Raw genomic sequence first — 25,568 nt, 5'->3', positions numbered from 1 at the left:
CCTTCCTTCCTTCCTTCCTTCCTTCCTTCCTTTCTTTCTTTCTTTCTTTCTTTCTTTCTTTCTTTCTTTCTTTCTTTCTTTCTTTCTTTTCCATTCTTAATGTAAGTCTTGGGACTGACTGGATACACAGCTGCTTCCTGGGAACAGCACAGTGATTTTAGCCTGGCCTCTGAAGAGGTAGTTATTTGAGAGTAAATGAGTTGCGTGGTGGGAGATGTGTCCGCACTGGACACATGATGACGGGCCCAAGCTCTGCAACAACCATCTCTTGAGAGCCTCCTTGAAAACACGTCACTAGTTTTCTGATTTCTAAGTCTTCTGAGAAGTCTGAATGAACACGCCTGGAGTTGCTTAGGCAACAAAGACTAGAGGAATTAAGATAAGCTTCATTCTCGCTTCAGAAGAACCAGAAGGGACACTCTGCCGGAAGGGACACTCTGCCTGGTCTGATTGGTGGTGGCCGTAGGAGCTGGTGTGATTTACAGGGTGAAGGCTGTAAGTTTCCGACCACTCCGATCACAGATTCCTCTGGAACTGACAACTTGGGTGGTTGGATATGATTTTATGAAAAGGGTTGGCAGGCTATTTCAGCTCCACAAAGGCGTATATGTTCATAAAGATTAGAGAGTTTGGTGGCTCCAGGAGCTTCAGGCACACCCATGGACACAGAAAACCTTAAGTGACATTCCCCAGGGCAACCACACTGAGGCCTCAGGCTACAACGCCAGTGACAGGATCTTCTCTGATTCTGGCACCTGTTCTGTTGCTGTTTTTTTCTGGTGCATCCAGGGCATAGCAACTGCCTGGGCAAGATGCCATCAACTGGCACAAGATGAAGAGAACCCAAAGGAGAGGAAGAACAAGTTCATGCAGTCACGGACTTTTTCTTACAGCTGACTCACTAGTGCGCTCTTACCCAGTGAACAGAAGGGAAGCAGGAACTGCATGGGAAGGAAGGAGCCACATGGGGTTGGGCAGGAGAAGGGGCCCATTCTCCTTAGCTGCTTCTCTACGCTGAGTTGTCGTATGTCCTCCCGAAGCACATGTAAGAGTCATAATCCTCAGTGAATGTGATCTTATTTAGAGATTAAAAGCCAAAACTAAAAAACAAAGCAACACACACACACACACACACACACACACACACACAACAAACCCCTGTGCTGATTTAATCAAGAGAAGGTCATTGGAGACCATTACAGAAAGCCATAACTGGTTAAAATGTAGAGAACCACTGACCATGTGGAACACAGCCCCAGTTGATACATCTACAACACAATCCCTACCCCCAAGGCTCAGGGAACCATCAGGGAAGAAATTGTAAGAACTGGAGGACCAGGAAGCGTGCTGGGATCATGAGCCTTATAGATCTAATCGGGAAGCTTCATTCATGAAATCTCAATAATATGGCTGCATGCACATGACCTGAACAGTTCCAACACTAGTTAACATCCCAGTACGGATGAGGGAAACCCTCAAGGGTCCACCCCTCAATAAAGAGTGGCAAGCAATTAAGAACTCTGAAAGAGGAAGAATTAACTAATCATGCCCAGGGGTGAGCCCTCTAATTGATTATCCAATATTAAGCAGTGGAGCCTTTAGAAACATATGCATACAAGTAATGCTAAACAAACTCAGCAGGTTTTGTCTATATATTTATTTACATACGAATACATAAAAATAATAATTAAAGAAAAAGAGGCCATGAGTTTGAGGGAGGGCATGAGAGGGACTGGAGGGAAGGGGGGTATAGAATGATATAATTATAATTTTTTTTCAAGATTTATTTATTTATTATATGTAAGTACACTGTAGCTGTCTTCAGACACTCTAGAAGAGGGTGTCAGATCTCGTTATGGGTGGTTGTGAGCCACCATGTGGTTGCTGGGATTTGAACTCTGGACCTTCGGAAGAGCAGTCGGGTGCTCTTACCCACTGAGCCATCTCACCAGCCCAATTATAATTTTTTTAAGAGGATGTGTTGGAGTAGGCCTTCATCCAGATGTCTCTATGAAAGGGGGAAGCATGGATGGATAGAGAGACTTGGATGGAGAGAGGCCACAGGAAGAGACACAGTGATCCCTGAGGCTACCAGGTACTTAGATAACCATTTATTTCTCAACCTTCAGGAGGAACTATCCCTGCTGGCCTCCTGACCTCGGACTCAGCCTCCAGAGTGCTGGGGTGCTCTGTCTTCTTGACTTTCAGTCCTCCAAGTTGAGGCAATTTAATACAGTCCTAGAGAAGCAAGGCTACCTTCCCACAAGGAGGCCCAGGAGCAGCCGTTACATACTTGGGGGAGGGGGATTTTTATCCAATTCATCAAGTCGTTTGACATGTTCCTAAATGTATTTCAAGGACCATTGGCACAGTAGTAAAGCGGAAAGAGTGAAGGATCCGGACAGAGGTGACATTCGGAAGAGTTAATGACTGATATAGATGACAATGGCTCTGAGGTACCCAGGCTGAGTATCAGTCCCAGGTCTGGACACGCAGTTCTGGATTGGAGTCTGAGCTCTGCTACTTACCATCAGGGGCCTTGAGCAACTTTATCAAATTGTCCTGGGCCATCCCTCTGTGCTCAATGGGTTAATAATGCCCGTGAGCACTCTTGATAAAATGACATCACCTGTATGTAGACAATGTGCTGTGTAGTGCTGGAACCAACACCCGTTCTCACTAATATTGTTTCTTAAGGAAGCCACTTACAAATATGGTCTACCCATGAATGTGCACATGGATTACAGAAACTTCTATCCTGAGTCCCCCTGACACACAGTTACAACAGAGCACTCTTGAGAATAGGTCACAAACCATGGCTTCACCTTTCCACAAAAGTGCCAATTTTCTCTTCTCCATTTACAAATTTTTGGCTTCTCGTTTTTTGATTCATGGTCTGCTATGGACAGAGTCCCATCTGTTCCAGTCGCTTCCCAAATCAAGACTTGATCCTTGCTTTCCTTGCTAATTTTCTTCCCAGTGGTGTGTTTTCCTCATTGGGTTTGGTAAATACAGAAAGGAATTTTAAAAGACACTGTGAAGCCAGGAAGAGAAGATGGGAGCGGGGAGGGAGATAGAAAGTTCTGGGTCTATTTTCTCTCTTCCAGATGAGCCTGGGGCAACTTTCACCCTTCACATGACAAAACCTCAGACTCTGCTGAGCCTGTCCTCAGCCTCTTTCCCTGTCTTAACTGGACTGCACGTTCCAGCTGGCTGACAGCTTTGGGGCTGGAGTAAACAAAAATGACAATTCACTGGACGCAGGATCTGAATAGGTTGGTCCCCAGCTCTGTGTAGCACGTGAGCCTATGAAGGCAGAGGAAATATTTTAGCAGGAGTTAAGTTGTCCGAGTTAGAAGACTACAGTGTCCCCAGCACAATAATTCGCTCTGTATACTGGGTGAAGACACCTCATCTCTCAGTCTCTTGGGGTTGAAAAAAATGGTAAATAGGGAGGTTAGTTGTGGTTGGTAGCTGGTTTTCCTTGTAGGGTTGTTAACAGGACGTTAGTTGTGGTTGGTAGCTGGCTTTCCTAGTAGGATTGTTAACGGGGGGGGGGGGGATGTCACTCAAGTGCTAGCTCTGAAATCTAGAGAAACCCAGTCTTGAGAGTGTTTCTCCTAAAATCACTCCTAGAGGCTTCTTTAATATGGGGATCCCTGTACCATACACAGGACCCCAAGGACTGTAGGGTCCTCTAGCTGTGCACCCCGATTTCTAGCACTGGAGAACCATACTTTTCTTTTCACCTTGATGTTTGCATTACTGGGAACTGAACCTCAGTCATGCTAAAGAAGCTTACCTTCTGACTGTCCTCCTTTTATTTATTTATTTTTCTGATCTTTTATTAGTTTTTTTGACATGTTTATACAGTGTATTTTGTTAATATTCATCCCTATTACCCAAACTCATTGCATAGGTACACCCACTTTCCCACTCACCCACCTCTGTGTCTCTCTCTTTTAAATTTCTTTCTTTCTTTCTTTCTTTCTTTCTTTCTTTCTTTCTTTCTTTCTTTCTTTCTTTCTTTCTTTTTTTCTTTCTTTCTTTCTTTCCTTCTTTTTCTTTTTTATTGGATATTTTCTTTACTTACATTTCAAATGTTTTCCCCTTTTCATGCCTCCCCTTCGGAACCCCCCTATCCCATCCCCCCTCCCCCTGCCTCTGTGAAAGTGCTCCCCCATCCACCACCCACTTCCATCTTCCTGCCCTGGCATTCCTCTACACTGGGGCATTGAACACCTTTGGGCCTAAGGGCTTCTTCTCCCAATGATGTCCAACAAGGCCATCCTCTGCCACATATGTGGCCGGAGCCATGGGTCCCTCTTTGAGTACTCTTTGGTTAGTGGTCCAGTCCCCGGTTGTCTCTCTCTCTCTTAATCCACCAAGTTCAATTTGTGCTTCCCATATACGATTCTGTGACTGTCCACTCCCATTCAGTCAGTCTGCTAGGGGTCATGCCCTTAAAGAAAATGGATTCTCCCTCTCCCAGCAGCTATCAGTTTCCAATAGCTTCTCAGTTAGAGGTGAGACTTTATAGCCCACTCCTCTCTCCATGCTGGGGATTTGTCTGACTTGAGTTTGCACAGCTCTTGTGTCAGCTGTGGAAATCATTGTGAGTGTATCTGTGTTGCTGCCCTGCTGTGTCTGGAAAACACTGTGTCCTTATAGTCAGTCATCACCTCTGCCTTTTACAAAAGTCTTTCTGATCCCCTCTTCTATGGTAACCCATGAGCCCTGGGAGGAGAGGGTATAGCTGTCCCATTTAGGGCTGAGAATTCCTCAAGATTTCATTCTCTGCACCTTGACCAGTTGTGGTCTTGGCTTCTCACTGTCTACTACATAAAGAAACTCCTCTGATCAGAGTTGGAGATGGGTTTAAAGATAAATTATCAGGAGCTGCCTTAATGCTATGCCCATTTAGCAGAAGAATAGTAGTAGATTCTCCTGAAGGGCTTGTGGCATGTTTAGCCACAGGTTCTTGACCCAGATCAAAGTTCTATGAATGGGTTTCATCTTGCGGAACAGGCTTTTTGTCATTGCAGAAAATAGCTGGTTACTCCCATAGCATTCTTGCCATCAGTGAACCAGTGAGTGTATCTTGCCAGGCTGGTCATTATTACAGCTTTCAGGTTTACATCTGGGTGAGTCTGATGGTTACTCTTCTGGTAGTGTGTGTAACACCTTCCAGAACTATAAAAACTAGCCAGTAGGTATAAAATTTGCAGGTGAGTTCCAGCTTAATTTCTCCGTGTTCTATGCTTCAAGTACTGGTGCATTCAATAGCAAGGTCCCAATGTCAAATTCTGAAGAGTGGTAACCAAGAGCCATGACAATAGCCTGTAGTGACAATTTTGGAGGTTTGGTTTCTTTGAAAAACAAAGAAATATTATTAAATATGTTTTCACTTTAATCCCAGGTGTGGGCTATGGGGCTGCTACAGACCACCCACAGCAGCTGACTGTGTTTTGCCTGGTGCTGTAACAGGGGTGTGATTTTGCCAGTAGCAGATAGTTTCTGAGACTGTGTGATACTGGGAATTCTGAGGACTTTTCTGAGGGTATAGAAATTCTAGGGCCCTGAGAGGCACTTGTGGATGGTTGGTTGTTGTTGGTAGGTTGTTGGTTATTTGATGTTGGTCATGGTTTGTTAAACAATCATGTGCAAAGAAGAAAGAAGAAGAAATTAGGTATCCTGCTGGCTAAGATCAAAGTTGCCTCAAGAAATTCAACACTCTAATCAGCAGGAAGTAGTAATGATAAGGTCACCTCCTGTCTCCTCTCAGATCTAGTATGGAGAGTTGAAAGGGTGGAAAAAGAATGGAGGAAGGGAAAAGAAAGAAGAATCCACAATGTAGCCAAAGACTGGCTACAATGTTTCAAGGGGTACATCCAAACCCACTGGCCAATAACTTCAAAAGAGGTAACTCCATTTCTGGAGCTGGGATTTTTATCTGTTAGCCTGTGATATGGAGTAGGGAAAGTGTTGCCCCATTATAGCGTAGCTCCATGTAAACATTTTACATATGTGTATGTATATATCTTAGGAAGCATCACCAGGAGTAGGTTTCCAAATGGTTTTTTCTTAAGGTCTTTGGTATTCTTTATTCCTTCCCATTCCTTCCCTTACTATACCCTCCCACACCCTACTCCAAGTTAATTGTTTCTGTTCTGTTATTCCTCTTTAACACTTTATACCACAATGTTTTATCTCCTTTTTTTTCTTTTGCAATACCCTCTCCACATCTCTGTACTAATTTTCTGACCCCTATAGGTATTCCAATACACACACACACACACACACACACACACACAAACATGCCCTGAAGATTCAAAGCTAGCATTCACAATGAGAGAAAACATGCAACCTTTGCCTTTCTGGGTCTGGGTTACCTCACTCAGAATGGCTATTTCCAGTTCCATTTACCTGTGAATTTCATAATTTTGTTTTTCTTAATAGCTGAGTAATACTCCATTGTGTAAATGTACCATATCTTCATGATCTATCCACCGGTGGATAGACATTCTGTTTCCATTTCCTGGTTGTGCTGTTGTGAATAGAGCAGTGATAGGGGATGAGCATGTCTATAGCAGGATATAGAGTCCTTTAGGTATATACAAAACAGTAGTTTAGCTAGATCCTATCTGTGGTGGATCTATTTCTAGCTTTTTGTGGAACCTTCAATACTTCAAACAATGCCAGTTTGCACTCCCACCAGTGGTGACCGAGTGTCCCCTCCCTACATCCATGACAACATTGTTCTCATTTTTAAAATCTTTATTTCTAGATGCAATCTCTCTAAATTACCTGGGGTTGCCTTGAACCTGTGATCCCCTCTGCCTCAGCCTCCTGAATAACTGAGATTACAAATCTGTGTTTCTTTCTTTAAAAAAAAAATATTTATTATCCTATGTGTGCACACCTTATGTGTACCTATGGAGGTCAGAAAAGCGCACTGGATCACGTGGACCTGGAATTGCTATAATCCACCTACATGGATGCAAGAAACTAAACTTGAGTTCTCTGGAAGAGCAGGCAGTGCTGAACCATCTCTCCAGGCCCCAGATTCCTGTTTAAGAATCTTGCAGCTGTTAATCCCAGGACAGTCATTAGGTACTCCAGGACTAGCCAAAGGGCAGAGTTGTCAGATGGCCAAGTTCTAGAGCTGGGATATTATCATGTAGAGACAAACACTTGTTCTCAGACAGACTGTGAAATCAGGGCATCCTGACTATTTCTCCTGGTGACTTGAGATTTCTTGCTGGAATGAGGGAACCTAGACAGAGGGATAGAAAAGGGTCAGGACAAGGTGCTGCATGGTGAGATCAGAAGGATCCAGCTGCGCATCAGTGGCCAGTGCCCAGGTACCTCTTGGGAGTCAGTCAGCACAGGTGTGGGGAATCTGGAGCGAGCATAAACAGCTAGACCTGCTTTCTAAGCACTGACCCGAGTTACTCTTGACAACTGCCTGCAAGGTATGTTCTCACATTTTGTTCATATTTCAGATGAGGAATCAGAGGCACGAGGAAGTTGAGTCGCTTGCCCAAGGCCACCAAGTAAAGTGTTGGAATCAGGGTTACAGTTTACGCTATTGTCAGTCCGGGCTTGGATCCCAGACCTTCCCATCAGTCGTCTTTTATAAACACATCGACCTTCCCCCTGCCCTTTCTCCCCAGAAGCTAGCTGTCAATCTGTTCTCTGTGTTTTAAATGTTGTTGTTTCAAAATTGTTCTATGGGTTGGGGATGGTGGTGCATGTCCTAGCCCTAGAATTCGGGATTTAGTGGTAGGAGGACTGCGGGTTCACAGGAAACACTGTGAGTTCAAAGGCAGCCCAGGCTACATAGAGAAATCCTCTCTTATAAAACAAAGTAAACAAGAGAAAGAGATGGGGGGGGGGCAGAAGAGGGAATAATGTGGTATAAAATGTTTTAGAATTATTTTTAGCCAACATAATTCCCTTGAGATCCAAACTGTTGCATGTATCAACAGTTCGCTCTGTTTCATTTGTGAATAGTATTGTATGATGTGGGTGTACCACTGTTAATCATTTATTATCGAGACACCTGAGCTATCTATTTATACTCTGTTAAAATGAAGGTACAGAATGGTTTTGCCATCATAATGTTTATGAATTATGAGTTATTATGGGTAAAACTGACAAGAATAGTTATTTCCATCTTTAATGCTCATGAACAAACATACAAGAGTTCAATTCCTAGGACATAACAGAGAAACATCCCTTCAGTTTCTTGCTCCTAAGTGCAAAGTGAGTTTTAGATTCTTGAGGATGGCTTTTTAATGATCAGGTACCCTTTCTCCATTTCTATTAATGGCTTACTGAGAAAGTATGACTTTTAAAAAGTCTATTGATTATAACATACTCTTGCCTATTGATAAGGTTTGTAATACGTGTTCCGGGAAATCTCTTTTCACTGAAATTATGACTACAGATGTGGTCATCAAGTGGGTCCTTTTAGTTACTAACAATGTACTTTATGTAACAGTGTACTTCATCCTAAGTCAGGAGACACCCATGTCTTCAGGTGTTCACAATGTATGTCTCTTTTGCTTTTCCAGACAAGTGTCTCTAAGGCATTTTAAATTCCTCACCCAGTACCTGTCATGGTCGTCTCCCTTAGTAATAGTATAATCTAGCAGGTATCATTGGCTCTGCTTCCAGAAGCTGGGGCTCTGGGAGTCAAGTGATTTTTTCTAATTGTTGCCAATGAAAAGAACTCAAGGTTTTTTATTTGTTCCATGAAAATTTTCTTGCATTTATACAATGTATCTTGATCACACTCACCCCTCAGTCCTACATCTCCCTCCGAACCCACTGAGTCCCATTAGTTCTGTCTGCGCGCTCATGGGTGTAGAGCTGGGGCATGGACAACCTCACAGTGGCCACACTCCTAAAGAAAGCTGACTCTCCCTCTCCTGGCGGCCATCAACTGCCAAGTGGCTCCCCTGAGTGACTTTCTAAGCCCTGCACTCCATTACTAGGGAGACAGTTGGGATAACTTACTCCCGGGGTCACACCCACAGGAGTGGGACCTGGTGTTGCTATTCTCCAAAGGCTTCTTCTTCCAAGATTAGAGAGTGGAAAATGACTGTGAGCAGGAGGGTGGCCAGATGGGAGCCAGTACCCTCCAAGTAGCTGTGTCTTTGTTCTCAAAAATATGTTCCCTTCCCGATAAGCAGACAGAGGAGTCTCCCACTCACCTGCCACTCCCACATTCAGGATGCACTTGGCAGATTTATCTCGAGGGGGTAAATCTTTATTCCGTCACCACAAATCTTGGGTCTCCTACTTATACTGATGACCACAGGCTCCCATGGGAGCTGATATAAGTCCTGCTAAGTGTTTCTTTTGTTTTCCTTGTTTCTGTCCCACTTTCTTTGGAATGTGCCTCCTTTGCCTTCACTAACCTGCCATTTCCTATCTCTGAAGCCTCCGACTGGATGTCCCAGTGCTGGGGTGCTTCATGGTACCTCTCACTATCACTGTGGATCCTAGACAGATGCCCTCGGTAAAGCTATTCAATGTGGACCCGCCCTTCATGGCTTGCACTGGGGATTATGGGAAAGCACTGAAAAGATATTGCTTTCTTCAAGGTTTTATTCATATCCACTTTGCTGGCAAACAGTCCCTTCACACTGCAGATCTGCATGTGTATGTAGATCCAGCCAACTGTCAGTCAAACATATTTGGGGGGGGGGGAAAGGAGGAAAAACTGCATCTGTATTGAGCAGACTCTTTCTTGTCATCCTCTAAGACAGTATTTATGACAGCCATCCGAATAGCAAACGCAATTTTTAGGTCATGCGGGTAATCTAGAGATGATGTAAAATACACAGGAGGATGTATGCAGGTTACAGGCAAATACGACTTTGTATAAGGGACTTGATCTGTAGATTTTTTGCCATCTGGTAGGGCATCGAAACAATCCCCACCCATCAAGATTTGGAGGATGGTGGGGTAGCCATTAAAGAGCAGGTGAAGGAGCCAAGGTGGGAAGGCAGTTTAACATCCTCTAAGCTGAAGGCATATATCAGCTGTCATTTATGGGATACGGGCACCCACTGAAGACAGCTGAAGCTGGGTCCCCAGGTCAGTTCAGCCTTTGGTACACATCTCTCCTGCTACTTCCAAGGAGAAAGGCACTACTGGGCTGCGATGTCAGCTCTCTTTCAAGTTATCACCATCATGGTCCCCAAAACTCACTCTTGATCTTGATGTGATACAGAAGGCAGTGGAGGGATAAAGGATGACAGGATGTGTGTGCTGAGTCTTCTTCTGTCTGGAAGCAGGGTCTCGGGGATGTCAGTTTGGTTGTTTGCTATGTGATGACATACAGTCACCAAAAGAACTCAGGATAAACCCGCGTGCTACCTACCATCTTTCCCTTGTCAGCGCTGCTGAGAACACATCTCAGTCTGACCCTGAGCCAAGGAAGGGGAGAAATCAGAAGTTAACTTCTCATCCTGTTCTCTTTGGAGATTGTGGAGGTTTGGGTGAGAATGTCCCCTCCCCCCATAGGCTCAGGTCACCTGAGGTCAGAAGACCCACCTACCTTCCTGTGGCTGCCTACAGAAAGGACAAAGAAGCCTTTGTTCTCTGCCTGCTGCCTTCAGATCAGGATGTAAAGTTCTCAGCTCCAGCTCCAGCACCATGCCTGCATGTATGCAGCCATGCTTCCCACCATGATAATAAGGGACTAATCCTCTGAAACTGTAAGACAGCCCTGATTAAATATTGTCCTTTTTAAGAGTTTCCTTGGTCATGGTGTCTCGCTCGTCACAACCATACAACAGTAACTAAGGCTGACAAAACAACAACAACAACAACAAGCCAAACCTTTCTGTACCGAAAGCCTTCCTGCCACCCTTTGTAACCCCAGTGACATCTCTTCTGCCCCATCCACTCTCCCACTAGCCTTCCACTGCGTTATCAGATGCTTAGGGTGGGTTAACAGGCACAACTGTAACAGGAAGAGCCATGCCCACCCTCTCTGGCAGCACAGTATCAGAGCAGATTGTTAAAATAACCAAAATGCTGACTAGTAGCTAAATGAATAATGGCAAGCTCCTGCAACTGGAACAGTGTACAGAATAATAAAATTTAATGGCTAAACTATTCTCAATGGAAAAGAAAATACTGATGGAAAAAATAGAGTGGGAGTGCAAACATTTACACACCAAATGACTTAAAAAAAAAAAAAATGCCCCTCCCTGCAAGCAAGAAACTATCCACCTCACCCCCTGCAGAGGAGTATCTTCAGCAGCTGCCTGGGGGGGGGGGGGACATGGGGAAGCTTGGAGGTGGGTGCTGGGTAAATTAAGTGGACAAAATCCAGACAAATTGCTCTGCACATGTAATGACAGGAAGGGGGAGTGTTGGAGTGGGGGAGGCTGACATGGAAATGAGGGAAAAGAGTGATAACCATTGAAGAAGGAAAATGGAACCTGCCAACAAAGTAAGGGTCTAGTGATTAATTCCTGATTGTGATAAGCTTTTTATTTATTTATTTATTTATTTATTTATTTATTTATTATATCTAAGTACGCTGTAGGTGTCTTCAGACACCCCAGAAGAGGGCATCAGATCCCATTACAGATGGTTGTGAGCCACCATGAGGTTGCTGGGATTTGAACTCAGGACCTTCAGAAGAACACTCAGTGCTCTTAACCGCTGAGCCATCTCTCCAGCCCCGGTTGATGAGCTTTAATAAGTCTTTCTCCTTATGCATCCCGTCACCTCCAGTAAAAACCTGTATTAAATCAACAGACTAATGTAGTGGTATGAAAGGAGGTGGCAGGAAGAACTGGGCTGCCATTGGTGACACAGAGGGGGACTGAGCAGCACCCCATGGGGTCTGTAAGAGTCAAAGCAGACCAACTTCATTCCTTCACAAACTGGAGAAAGGCAAATTATGAAGTGACATGGCTGACAACTGTTTTTATCTGTTTGTTTGTTTATTGATTGTCATAACTTCTTGTACTTTTCAACAACTTTGACTGCTACAATGTTTTACTTTATAATTAAAAAACATTAAGACAAAACATGAAGAAAAAACAAACACCGGTCTATATTCTGTTAGAGAGAGGGGAGTTGCTACACAGACAGAGCTGTCTGGGTTTGGGACTCGTGTGGAGAAGAGATGACTGGGGACATTCTGCTCTTGGGACACCTGAGAGGACATCCACAGGGATTCTCACATCACTATCCTCTCACTCCCCGGGTACCCAGCCACGCCAGAGCTGTTTCCATCCACAGCTTAGGAGGAGCTCTGGGCTCTAGGTGCCTGCATGACACTGTAGAAATGGGCAGCATCTGTCTTGTGACTTCTTCTGTGGCCCCTGCCCCATCCCACTCCATCAACGCATTCCATTTCTTGTTAAGCTATATGGGACCTACGGGGACCCGAATGATCACAGTAAGTATATTCTCTCATCAAGTCCTTGCTCTCAGACCGGCTTGGGGTCAGGTCTTATTTGTACCCACCTTGGCCTGTCGTTCTTTCCCTGCTTGGTCAATTCAAAGAAAGAACCTGGGGAACCCTGGGGCAGAGGATGGAAGGTGGAGAGGAGAAACACATTCAGATACATCTAACTGGGCCTCATTCACTTACACGGGGTCAGCCTGGAGTCCACGGCTGTCAAACATCCAGCAGTTCTTTTCCCTTTTTATTTTTGTCTATCTGTGGGGGGGGGGCGGGGGGGATGTGCGCGCGCGCGTGTGTGAAATACGTACATGGGTTACAGAAGCCAGAGGTTGACTTTGCTGTCTCCTCTGTCTCTCTCCACCACAGACATGGAGGCAAGGCCTCTTTCTTGACCCAAGAGCTCATGATTCAGCTAGTCTAAGCAGGATTCTTGTTCTGGGAATACTCTTGTCTTCACCTCAAGGGCTGGGCTTTACAGATGTGCCACCATTCCTGCCCAACATTTATGTGGGTGCTGGGTATCTGAACTCTGGGATTTAAGCTTGTGGTAACACGTATTTTGCCGACTGAACCATTTCCTCCCCAACCCCGTGCCTATCAAGCAGTTTCTTTGTGTTGCCTGAATGGATTCCTTAATCATGAGAAGTTGGGATGGGGCACAGGTTCTTAACCTTTTGGGTCTAGGGAAGTGTCCTGATAGAACTCACTTGACTCTCTAGAGAACATCTGGTCAACTTTTCCTTCACTCAGCCTCCCTACATCTACACCAAGGGTGTTGGATACATCTCATTCACCTATCCTAGCCCACGGCTGCTTAGTGCGGGTGAAACATTCATGACCTATGACCCTTCCTTTGTCCTTAGTGCTCTCCTGTATCCTTCCCATGTTCGTAGAGCCTCCTTTGCCACATCCTCCTTATCTCCTCCCATATGCCTCCCCCTGCTGTCATTAATATAACCACCCCTGCACATAACTGTCATTTAAATCATCTTCTATATGTCAAGCACTGTACTGGGTATGTGTGCCTGTACCAGTTGATCATATGGTATTCCTCTGTGGTCTATATCTTAACTCCATGCATTAATGAACAAAGTAGTTCACAGGGTTGGGATCTGTCCAGAGTTGATGGTCAAGCTCAGATCCTTACACTATGCAAAGATTCTCCTCCACTATTCTACCCTGTGCATTTCTGAGGGCCTGCTGCACAGCTGGGGCTTTCCTCTGCGTCTCATCTCTTCCTTTCCCCTTTCTGAGCACACACGGGCACACAGTCCTCCCTATACAGGAGTCAGAGAAGACTCCACTCAAATTCCTAATAGTTCTATGGTCTCTACACTCTGGAGGTGACGGTCCCCTAGAGAAAAGAGCTCAGTTTTGCCTTAGTATGACCAAAACTTTCAGACTCCCCAAGACTATTCAGCTTTTTGCCAAGGGTGGCTTCTTTGTAAGATGTGAGAATTTGGCCGACATCTATTCCCCGAAACTCTTGCCCTTGCCAGCTTGTCTCTAAAGCTTTTTGTTTCTTTCCCTGCCCCCCCCTCCCAGGGGGTGGTGGCGGCAATTTCTAGTGCTGAATGACTGTGCAGTTAGAGTCAAATGTCAGTATTTTTGACTAATCATGGCAGATACAGCATCAATATGTGCTCTTTCAGGTCACCAGTGGATGCTGGGATCCACAGAGAAGTTTCTATTGTCTTTAACCCCTTCTCAACCCACCATCCTCTCAGAGCCACACACATTCCTCTAACATCCTAGGAGATGATGAAGTCCCTTGGCCTTCTCAAAGTTGCAAGGGTTGCCTGGCAACCTCAGTGGAGCCCTTTGAATGAGCACGTGCCAGCAGAGATGAGTAAACCAGAATAAAAGAGAGCTTGTCTCTCATTTCCCTCCCCAGCTCTGGCCATTCCCAGACATAAAGGATGAGGTAGGAAAATGGCTAAAAGCCCTTAAAATCCTAGTGGTTTCATGCTCCCAAAAGGGGACTTGGAGGGAAATTGCCTGATACATACACACTACACACACACACACACACACACACACACACACGCACAAACTGAGCCTCTACCTAATATTGATGAACTGGTTTTCAGCAGAGCCTGGTCTCAAAGACTGGCCCCCACAGGACATTCTGAGAACAGAGTGGTTCAAGTTTGGGTGGTGAAGAGCCACAGCAGGTGTCCAGTAAAGATCAATTGAATGAGCAGGCTTCTTCCTGGTGCTCCTGCTGCTCTGTTGAAGCCAGCAGCAGGCAAGATTTCCCAGACAAGAATCCTAACTGGTCACCCTACTCCCCTTCCCAAATGACAGAGCAGTAACATTCAGGACCAACTTATGTCACAAGCCTGACCCTACTCTTCCCTGTCTTAGCCCACCAGACCCAAATTGATGCTAATGTGTGGCATCTCCCTACTCTGAGAGGTACCATGGTGCCTGGATTGAGCTCTGTATGTAAACTGGATCCTATCAGGGACATAAAGAGAAAATATGGGATAATTTGTTTGACATCTCTGATGTTACTGTCTGACAATGACAAGACATAGCTGATTCCTAGAGTAATATGGAAAAATGTGTTTGTATGTTGGGTTACTTTGGAGTCAATGTAAGGAAAGCAAACAAACAAACAAACAAACAAACTCATAATTTCTCTACCCAGAAAACTAATGTCATCATTTTTCTTTTTAAAAAAGTTATGAAGCATCTAGTTAGAAAATCCAATAAGAGAGATTTTATGTAAAAAGCTGAGCTCCTTGTCTGTCTGTCCTTTGTCTGAAGTTCCTCTTTTTTTCCAAAGGTGAGCTTTGCTATGATTTCATGTAATCTCAAACTTAACACCGTTATTGCCTCTTGAATATTTAAACGGAGGACGTCATAGGAAGTGCTGCTCTGCGCTGTGCCTTTTTGTGTAAGTTTTTGAAATGTATCTTTAAGAGACTGGAAAGGGGGCTTCAGAGATCCCAGAATCCAACCCTTGTTTTCCATGAACTAGAAACCCATAACTCAAAAGGTAAAGTTCCTAGGCTTGAGGCACACAGCAAGTAGGAGACAGAACTGAAGCCCAGGTCTCTTTGCATCACACCAGGCTTCTGCATGTGCTCCTAAAGATGGGGGTGTATAAAGAGAGCAAGTGACATCTCCGCCCTCAGAGAAAACACCCTGCACCTTCCCCAGCAGGTGCTTTCTTCTACGTCGGAAGTGAACACCTACTCTTAACACGTCCACTTATACTTCTCAAAACTTGTGACTGGAGCCACATCCCCCAGAGCAGGCAGGAAGCTGAGAGGAGGGGGCAGGGTGGGCTTCGGAGTCTCTATGCTCTTTAAACAGTTCCACATACAGACTTATTCTTCTCTGACCGGACAAACCCAGGTCACCTTTGACATGGGAGGGTAGTAGGCTTTTATGGTTTTGATGGGAAATGTTCCCACAGGCTCAGTTATTTGAAGTTTGTCTTTTTTTTTGGTTGTCTCTGCTTGGGGAGGTTGGAAGGCGGCTGGCAGACACAGGGCAGCAAGAACAGGGCTTATGAGATATAGCCCTACTTCCTGCCTGAGCATTCTTCCTAACGGCGGGTCCTCTAGCCAGTCACTGCCTCAGCCACAAAGCACTCCTGTAGTGATGCCTTCCCAGGCGTGATGGACTGTGAACCCTACTCAATCCTTCCTTTCTTAATTTGTTCCTGCCACATATTCTGTCACAGCATGAAAAAATCACTAACACACCAGCTCTGCTTGGCCACAGAGGCCAGGGCTCTCCTTGTCACCTCTCAGGACCGGCATGAAATGGGATCCCATGAGGCACAAGTGTAATGCTTAAATTCTGGGAGAAATGACTAAAGGATGGACATGGGAGTTTGCCCTGGAAACGTCAAAGCTTATCTTTCTAACACCAATGCAATGTAGTCAGTGTCGTCGCAAAAGAGGAAAACAGATGGACTGATGGAAATTCCAAGAAGACCCATTTTAATACCGAAGCCATGTGGCATGGATGGCTAAAATGGCAGGCTTTGGGATGACAGATAAATTCCAGGTTGCTATGTGGCCAAGGGAAAATGATTTAATTGTTCCAAGTCTGAGTTTTCTGTCTTCTAAAGTTGTACAGATCAAAGCGGAATATACATGTGAGTTCATTGAAAGGGGAAACTTCACTTCATATTGACTGCTGCAGACCCCTAAGCCCAGGATCTACCACATAACTGGTACCCAACAGAGTTCAGTAAGTGAACAGTTGGGTAATTTGGTTCCTTAAGGCAGGACAGATACACAAGACATAAGCATTTCAGTCTTCTCAAACACATTTGTGGACCGCGGACTGCGTGCCAGGCTTATGCGAATCTTTTCTGTCTCTGCTACTAGTTACTGTTATTAGCATGGCTGTTGTCTTCCTAGTGGTGTTTGCTACAAGGCTCATTTAAGATGACTTTCCCTATCACTGGACATGACTAAATAAGCCAAATGGAAAATTTGTGATGCAGACCAGAAAACTCATATACCAATCTGCAATCATAAATTCTTATCTTACACAATTCTTGAGCCTGCTAGTTAATACTAATTTATACTTGTGCTTTATACATGGAAGTACTGTAGATGGGAAACATTTTTCTCCCCAAGTATCCTCTGTAAATTCTGCCTGTCATTTGGGTGCCTAAATAAATAAACCTAAAATATTTGTAAAGTCCCCTTGGCAGAAATATGGACAGATGGAGAGATGACCTGGACACATTCTAACACGAGCTTCTCTGGCTTAAGCCAACTCTCCCTGACAACTTACTATTGTTTTTAAATGAGAACTATTGGTTTGGGTCCTATTGAACATGATTCTTCTTCAACGATGATATGAAAATATAAATGAACAAGATATACAATATGTAATGAACCTCACATTGCTATGAGCAATTTGAAGTCCACATGGACCTCATCAGAAAAATTCAACTCTTTTATGGCACTTTTTAAAAAGATGTATTTTTGTTATTGTTTAATTATGTGTCTCTGGTGGGTATGTGCGGGAGCCCACAGAGTTCGGAGATGTCAGATCCCTGCAGAGCTGAAGTTATAAGAAGTTGTGAGCCACGCAAATTGTGGTGCTGGGAACCAAACTCAGATCTTCAAGAGTAAGACATGCTCTTGACAGCTGAGCCAGCCCTCCACCTACATCTTTGTTTTTTGTTTTTTTTTTTTGTTTTTTTTTTTTATGTCTGAAGCCCTTGTCTGGGCTAGGGTACATGTTACTGTGTTGTGATTGAGACTAAGCCACAGTTATTATCTGAGCAGAAATATGAAACTGTTTCAAAGATACATGGATCTCCAAAGAGAATCAGGAAGTGTTGGGTTGGTTGGTTAAGACAACCAGTTTCCATCCTGGAAGAGCCTGGTGAGAGTGAGTACAGGGCAGAGAGGCCATCCCGTGTGGTGCTGGTGCCCAACCTTAACATGCCCGGAGCAGCATCAGGCTCTTCCACATCCTGGTGTTTCTTCCTGTCTGTGCAGCAGCCAGATCTTTGCATCTTTCACAGATTTTCTTGAGCATTTGGACTGTAGGGAATCTGATTTTAAGACACCTTCCAGAGTTTCAAGGCTGCCTGATGTACACCCCCTGGAGGCAGAGTAAGCGCCTACTTTAGAAACTGTGCTGAAAGCCCAAGGCCAGACTGTTCTTCCTTCCCAGTGTCTTCCCTGAGTGTGTTCTGTGACTTACTCTCCCATCTTTCCTTGGAAGATGATTTTAGAAGCTACATTTATAAGGACTTCATGGTATATTGTCTAATAACACTATCCATGCAATAACCCCAGGTCCCAGTAGCTTTGAGTCTCCCTTCCCTCCCTCTCCTTTCCCCATTTCTCATGCCAAGTCTCATCTTCTGGCCACCAGGTAATTGTTTGTCCCTTGTCTCTGAACTCCTTCATCTTTCCATTTTTGAATTTGTGATCCCTGCACCTCTATGCTAGGCTGCTGGTTCCACCACACTTTTTGCTGAATATCCTTTCTTTTTAGACTTCATCTCAGAGTCTGCACCCAATTTTGTATACTTAGATGTATCCATTCAGTCCTCTCCCACAGACTCATTTAGGGGTGCTTTCAGAGACAGACCACTTATGAAGCTGCCTGGGCCCTTGCTTGAAAGCATTCAGTACTTGTTTTTATATTCTTGTGTTGCTGTAGGTGAAGTCTGATGGCAGCATATAACATGTGTGTAAGATAAGTGCAGTACTGCTCTTTGAAGCCCCATTCACATTTGAATTCACAATATCCTGCAAGCACAGACTTATGGCAGATCCACGACACAGAGTTCAATGAGAGTAGGTAAAGGGGTCATGTCTATAATGAAGTGGACACATTAGCGGACCCAAGAAGCCACACTCTTAAACCAGAAACTTCTTCAAATTCGAAGGTGTTAGGGCGTAAGTAACCCAAATATCCCATAGAACCAGATCATATCCCTTATTTCTGTTGGTTCTCTGGCATAAGCCAATCACTTATGCTAGAACTGGCACAAAGGAAAGAATAGAGTGACCCATGGTTCCTTCTTCTCTCCTCACTTATCAGAAAGCCCTGTAGAAAATGCACATATGGCATCTGCATATAAAATATGCATATAAAGAAGTTAAATAAAAACAGTTCATTTGTGCAGTATTTCCACTCTTCCAGTAGGAATACATTATGTATGCATGTAGGAACTACAAAATATGAATTGTGTAATTTTTGATTCCACATGCAAGTTAAATAGTCATATTCTCATTTAAAACTGGCATTGCACAAAACACAGATGAATAGTAAAGTTCATTCCAATATAAAAATTTGATTTTCTTTACTTGTAATGACACTGAATAGCAAATTAAAAGGAAAAAAAGAAAAGAATGAAAGAAACAAAAGAAGACCATGTCAGAGAGAGCAACCATGAAAAAAAAAAAAAAAAGGAAAAGTTTTATCTCTTCTTCATTCTGGTTGAGTTGGTTTTGAGACAGTGCAGCTTGAAATCACTATGTAGACCATACTGGTTAGCCCTGAACTCACCATGTAGACGAGGCTGCCTGGTCTTAAACTCACTATGTAGAGTTAAATTCATGACTCTTTTGCTTTAATCTTCTAAGTTCTGGGTAGCAGCTATGTCCCAGGTAGGAGTTTTACATTTTGGGATCTTTAGAGATATGACTTCCCTGCTTTTTTGAACAAAGTTCATATTTCCATGCTGTGCTAGGCTCTTGTCTTAGTTAAGTTTCTATTGCTGTGATAGAGAAGCACAACCAATTGCCACTTGGGGTTGGCAGCCCGAAAGAGGTTCATTTGGGCCAACTCATCCCAATCACAGTCCACCGTGAAAGGAAGTCAGAGCAGGCACTCATACGGGAGCCTGACGGCAGGAGCTGAATCGAAGGCCACGGAGGGGCATTGCTGACTGGCTGGCTCTTTGTGATTTGCCTATCTAGGACCAGTATGGGCTAGGCCCTCCCACATCAATCATATACAGAAAATGCCTCTGAGATTTGCCTATAGGCCAATCTGATGGAGGGGGGGGGCTGTATTTGCTCAACTGAAGTTCCCTCTTTCCAAATGATCCTGGCTTGAATCAACCTGACAAAAATCTAAGACAGCTCTGAAGATTATGACCAGTCCTGATCTATGAGTTCAAGACATGTCTATTAAGACCAATGAAGCTAGTTTCAGAGGACACTATCCCAGGACTTCTCTTGGTATGACGCTGTTCCTAAGCCTCATCATACTTTTATACTGGGGGCTTCAGCTGAGACCAATCTGATTCTGTCGATCCTTTGCTAAGACAAAGGAAATCTCCCAAACATAACTCTAGATAGAAAATGGCAATAGAACAAAATGGTGTTTGTTGCAGGTCATGAGGAGCACACGTTCCTAGCCTTTGGAGCCCATGGCACCTATCCCCACTGCTGCCATTTAAACCTTGGGCATCACTTAAAAATATCAACAAAGCAATGTGTGGTGCATCTTGGTAGCCACACCCCTTGACTCAGACCCCAAAGCTCCAAAAGGAAATATTCTACCCTTCACAGGTACCAAGGCCCCAGGAGAGCCTCATGTCTTGTTCAGGTCAGTAAGACCCACTCATCACTCAGACGCATGCTCTGTGGCCTGTAAGGCTCAGATTCCTCAGTCTTCCTGGACAGGTTAGACTGTCTTGCCTATTAAAATGCTGAAAGAAGAAAATACTATCCCTTTAATCTCCCAGAAAACAAGTCATGCAAAATCCCCATCTATTAGTCCTGCGCAGCTAGCCAGAGTCCTCCTGAAAAAAATGAAATCTGATCAGAACAGACAATAGCCTGGCACCATTTGCAGACTGTCTGCGCACCCTTCTTGGGCTCCTGAGGACATTCGAAAGGGTGTTAGACTAACACCTCCTACTGCTTCCTGGAAGCCCCTGGCTATTACTTGCAGGGGGTTATAGATAGATCAGGAGAGCTCATGAGCTTACAGTTTCTCCGGAAGCCTTACCTCAGCCTCGTGTTTGGAGAATAGCAGCCCTTAGCAACACAGCCTAATTCTCTAGGTATTTCTGGGTTATTCTAAGTTCTTTCCCAATGCCAAGCCTCTATCTCTACATATGGCTTTATGTGGAAAGACAGTGCTGTAAGAACCATATCACCAGGCTGCCCAGGTGTCAACAAAACCCCAATGGAAGTCACCTGCTTTTCTGCCAGGATGAATCTGGTCTTGCCCATCTCTTTCCTGCCAGCCAGCACTCAGGGGAGAGGGCATTTCATGAACCAGGCTGGACTGTGCTAGCCCTAACTAAAACAACACAAATCATTTTTCTTTCTATCCAAACATAACTGAAAACGCACACTTAATTTTTTTTTAAGTTTTTTTTGAGACAGGGTTTCTTTATGTGGCCCTGGCTATCCTAGAACTCACTCTGTAGACCAGGCTGGTCCTGAACTTACAGAGATCTGCCTGCCTCTGCCTCCCAGGTGCTGGGATTAAAGACATGTGCTACTGTGCCTGGCACACTTACATTTCTTATTTTACATTTAAAATAATCTTCATGAAATATTTTAATGACGTGTATAAATTCTTTTTGACACAATGTAAGTGGGGTTAAAAGCAGGACATGTGACTGCATATATAGGAGGACAAGGACCCTTGCTTTGTAAACACACACACACACACACACACACACACACACACACACATCACCACCACCACCACCACAACTAACAACAACAATAACAACAACAACACCATACCATATACACATTCAATACAGATTTCTTTTTTGATTTTTGGTTTTTGTTTTTGTTTGTTAATTTGTTTGTTTGGTCTTTTTTTGAGACAAGGTTTCTCTCTGTGGCCCTGACTATCCTGGAATTTACTCTGTAGACCAGGCTGGCCACGGACTCAGAGATCCGCCTGCCTCTGCCTCCTGAGTGCTGGGATTAAAGGTGTTCGTACAACCAGGTTAAACACAGATCTCTTTAGGTGGAGGAGTTAGAGGTCATTCTGCATTTCTCTAAATTTTTTGCTGTTTTCTAGAAGAAAACATCGATATAGGTTTCTACTACTTTGATAATCCCATGAGAAAGGATTATTTGCTACTAGGTGGGACTTCTGGGAGACTGGTAACTGATTTGACAGCAATGTCAAGTTTCTCACCAAAGTGATTTCTGGGTGGAGCTTTCCTGTCACGTGCCGAATTTTCCACACAGGTTGTGGACTTTAACTTTGTCAGAACTGGCCAGCTGGTCATCTCTCACATTCTGTGTGAGACCTATGTGAGTCCTCTCAGAGCCTTGAGTCGGGTTACTGTATGTTTTTCCTTCCTAGTTACCCGGGCCGAGGGCACCCCCAAAGAATTTTGAGATGTGGCGTTTGAGAGCCCACCTGAGTCTGGGTACGTGGTAGCAGAAGAGACACAGACGATGCTGATTTTCTGCATCAAGCTGTGATGGAGAGGGATGGCTCTGGAGCCTTGGGAGTGTCCTCTACAAGGGGAATGGCCATATTTCCTTCAGATTGCATATATGTATATATATGTATGCAAATATTCATATTGCATTTATGTATATGCATATGTGTATGTGTGTATATATATATATATATATATATATATATATATATATATATGCTGGACATGGTGATGCAGGCCAGTCAGGGTTACACAGTGAACCCTGTCTCAGAAAAGCAAAAGTGCATGTAACGTACCTACCTGCACATATGCTACATTATTTTTTTTTTTAAGATTTTATTTCTTTTTTTTTTAAATTAATTTATTTATTATGTGTAAGCACATTGTAGCTGTCTTCAGACACACCAGAAAAGGGCATCAGATCTCATTGTGGGTGGTTGTGAGCCACCATGTGGTTGCTGGGATTTGAACTCAGGACCTTTGGAAGAGCAGTCAGTGCTCTTACCCGTTGAGCCATCTCGCCAGCCCCATATGCTACATTATTAATGTTCATAAGTGATGAGCTCCAGAGCAGGCAGCAGAAGGGAAAGCCCTCTGGGTTTATTTCCATTCTGTCACCAGTGAAGTTTTCCTAAGTATTCGTGTGGTGGGGACAGAAGGAGAGATGGACCACACCTCCGTCCTTCTCTGACTGGGCAGGCCCGACCAAGGACACACTTTGGGTTTCACCATGGAAATGCAGCCACTTGTGGGGTGGAGGGCAGGCAGTGCTAGCTATTCATGGGCCGGTAGCCAGAATCCTGGGGTAAATGTAGTCCTAGAACACCCACGGGTAATACTGGAGGCAGGCTCCATTACCACTCCCAAATCACCGCATTAGCCACCCTGAGTGCCTCTTCCTCTGCCCTCACAGGCTCTGCCCTTTAACTGTTCATCGGGGCAGTGGCCAAATCCTTACGGGAAACCAGAGGAATCAAGGATCCTTTTATGGATTCACTTATTCCATCCTTCTGTGTCATTATTTTCTCTGGTGCCGTTATTTGTAATACCAGGACCAATGTCACCATCTCTGTAACTGCCCTTGGTTTACATGTGTAATTCTTAACATGTGTAAGCTACCTCACACTGTGTCTTCCCAGGCTGGGTTTCACCCTAGTAAAGATGACCCCCTGATAGAGGCATGGCAGCACAGGGGAAGAGCACTTGCCTAAAGATGACCTCAAACATGGCAACACGGGAGGGGGGGGGGCTGGTGCTCAATGCCCAAAGGGAACACAGCAGATCTACATTTCTGAATGGACCATAGTGGTAGCTTTTCAACCTCCCGATGCATCCATCACCACCCTCTAACACATCCATCACCATCACCACCCTCTAACAGGCCATACTCAGTTCAAGCAACTTCCAAGGTTAGAAATGAAGAAATGCCATTTATCCTAACAGAGAGGTTTGACTGTGCCCCAGACCCTACACACTGGGTGGGAGAAGCAGAGGGTGATTTAGTCACTGTGAAGCAGTTGTTTATACCGCTGTTTGCCACGTTTCGCAGGAAGTCCTTCGAAAGCCTCAGCGTTTTCCTGTTTTACAGACTTTACATTTTCTATAATGCACACACACACACACACACACACACACACACACACACACACACAGAGCCTCATCCCTAAAGCACACTGTGGAAGTACATCTTCAGCCCAACAGAAGAGCCTTAGGCAGGAGACTAAGAATTCAGCAGGGCTAAGGACCCACCATGAACTCAGAGCCTTTAGACTGCTGGAGCATGACCCGGAGAGAAGAAAGTAACATTTTGGAATCCATTTTACTCAGGACATCCTGAAAAAAGAAATCTCCTTTGCTACTGGGGCAGAAGAACTTGAGGGAAGGCCTGTTTCCACCTGGTTACTTAAGGGAAGACATAGGTCAACTTTGGAGCCAGCGACACCTGAGTGGGACAGACAGGTGCATGAGCTAGCCTTAGAGCCTATGGCTTGTGCGGCATACCTGGGTTCTTCTATCTCTTCAGTTTGAACCCAAGTGAGCAGTGAGCAGTAGCAGTCGCTGACAGGCCCGCTGGGTCGCCCTCTGTCTGCCCGGTCATTTATAGTCAAGATTTACCACGTTTGCAAGGGAAGAGACTGGAGATGACTACGGCCTTTGGAAGGCATCATCTTGAAAGTCACACTTTTTCTCAAGCGCCTCCCTCCCAGATCTCCCCAGAGCACCACTGTCACGGGAGGGAGTCTGCACCGCGGTGTGCCTCAACGGCGCTCTGGGACCCAGAGAGACTAGGTCGCAAAAGCTGGGGACTGGACGCGTGGCCGGGCGGGGCCCCTGGAGGCCCGGGGAAGGAGCGGGGGGGGGGGGGGCGGCGGGGCGCGGCTTACCTGCCAGGCTGTTGTAACAGTCGATCTCAATGGCTTCAACTGTCTTGCTCTGCTCCTCCGAGAGGCGGCTGGATTTGGGAACCCCTGCCGGGGAGGCTGGCCGTGCGTCCCGCTCCCCTTGTGGCGGCAGCAATCCCTTCAGCTCCAGCAACGCCCGGTGGTATTTGCCGATGGCTTCGCGGAATTTCTTGTCCTTGTAGCACTGCGCCCCTTGGCTCTTGAACTCGTGAGCGCGCCGGATAAGCTCCGCCGGCTCGGCCGCCGCTCCAGCCTGACCCCTCTCCGTGGCTCCTCCGCCGCTCGGGACACACGGTGGAGGCACGGGCCGCGGTCCCTCACCCAGCGCGGGCGGGCTAGGGTTCCCCGAGGATCGGGCCGCCAAGCCCTTCCTCTCCATCCGGCCGCCGCCCGCGCCTCGAGCGCGTCGCGATCCGGGCTTTAAAAGCGCCGAGCGCTGGCTTCGCGCCCCGCAGACTCAGCCGCGGCCGTGACCCTGGGCGCCGCGCGCTTGCCCCGCACTCCCATCCTCGTCGCCAGCCGCCCGAGGCAGCTCCCTCCTCCTGCGATCGCTCCCCTCCCAGCTCCCTCCCCCGCTCCCTCGGCGCCCGCCCTCGTCCCCGCCCTTTTCTGCTCCGCAACCTGTCCCCGCGGGCTACCGGACCCTGTGCGAGCCTGGCCGTGGTGCAGGGGACAGCGGGCCGGACTGGGGTGGTGGTGATTGTCGCTGACCCGGAAGAAGCTGGGTTTGCTCAAAGGAGGGGAGGATTAGCGACAAAGAGGGCCCCCTGGTTCCCATTCATCCAGCCTCCCGAGGCGCGCCGTGGCCAAAAGAAGCTATGGGGGAGGGGTGCGTGTGTATGGGGAGGAC

At 45.6% G+C, this 25,568-nt stretch overlaps 1 protein-coding gene across 1 annotated transcript in view; it reads right to left on the bottom strand.

Annotated features, from left to right (window-relative positions):
• Ttc9 (tetratricopeptide repeat domain 9) overlaps positions 1 to 25,228 on the bottom strand; it is a 36,585-nt gene extending 11,357 nt beyond the window's left edge. The window contains exon 1 of the mRNA XM_021202329.2: positions 24,701 to 25,228. Coding sequence (XP_021057988.1) covers positions 24,701 to 25,097 — 397 coding nt within the window. The 5' untranslated portion in view covers positions 25,098 to 25,228. The remainder of the gene's footprint in view (positions 1 to 24,700) is intronic.
• Between the last annotated feature and the right edge of the window lie 340 nt (positions 25,229 to 25,568).

The sequence above is a fragment of the Mus pahari genome, chromosome 7, assembly GCF_900095145.1.
Source record: "Mus pahari chromosome 7, PAHARI_EIJ_v1.1, whole genome shotgun sequence".
NCBI lineage: Eukaryota > Metazoa > Chordata > Mammalia > Rodentia > Muridae > Mus > Mus pahari.
This window is presented reverse-complemented; position numbering and strand designations above follow the sequence as displayed.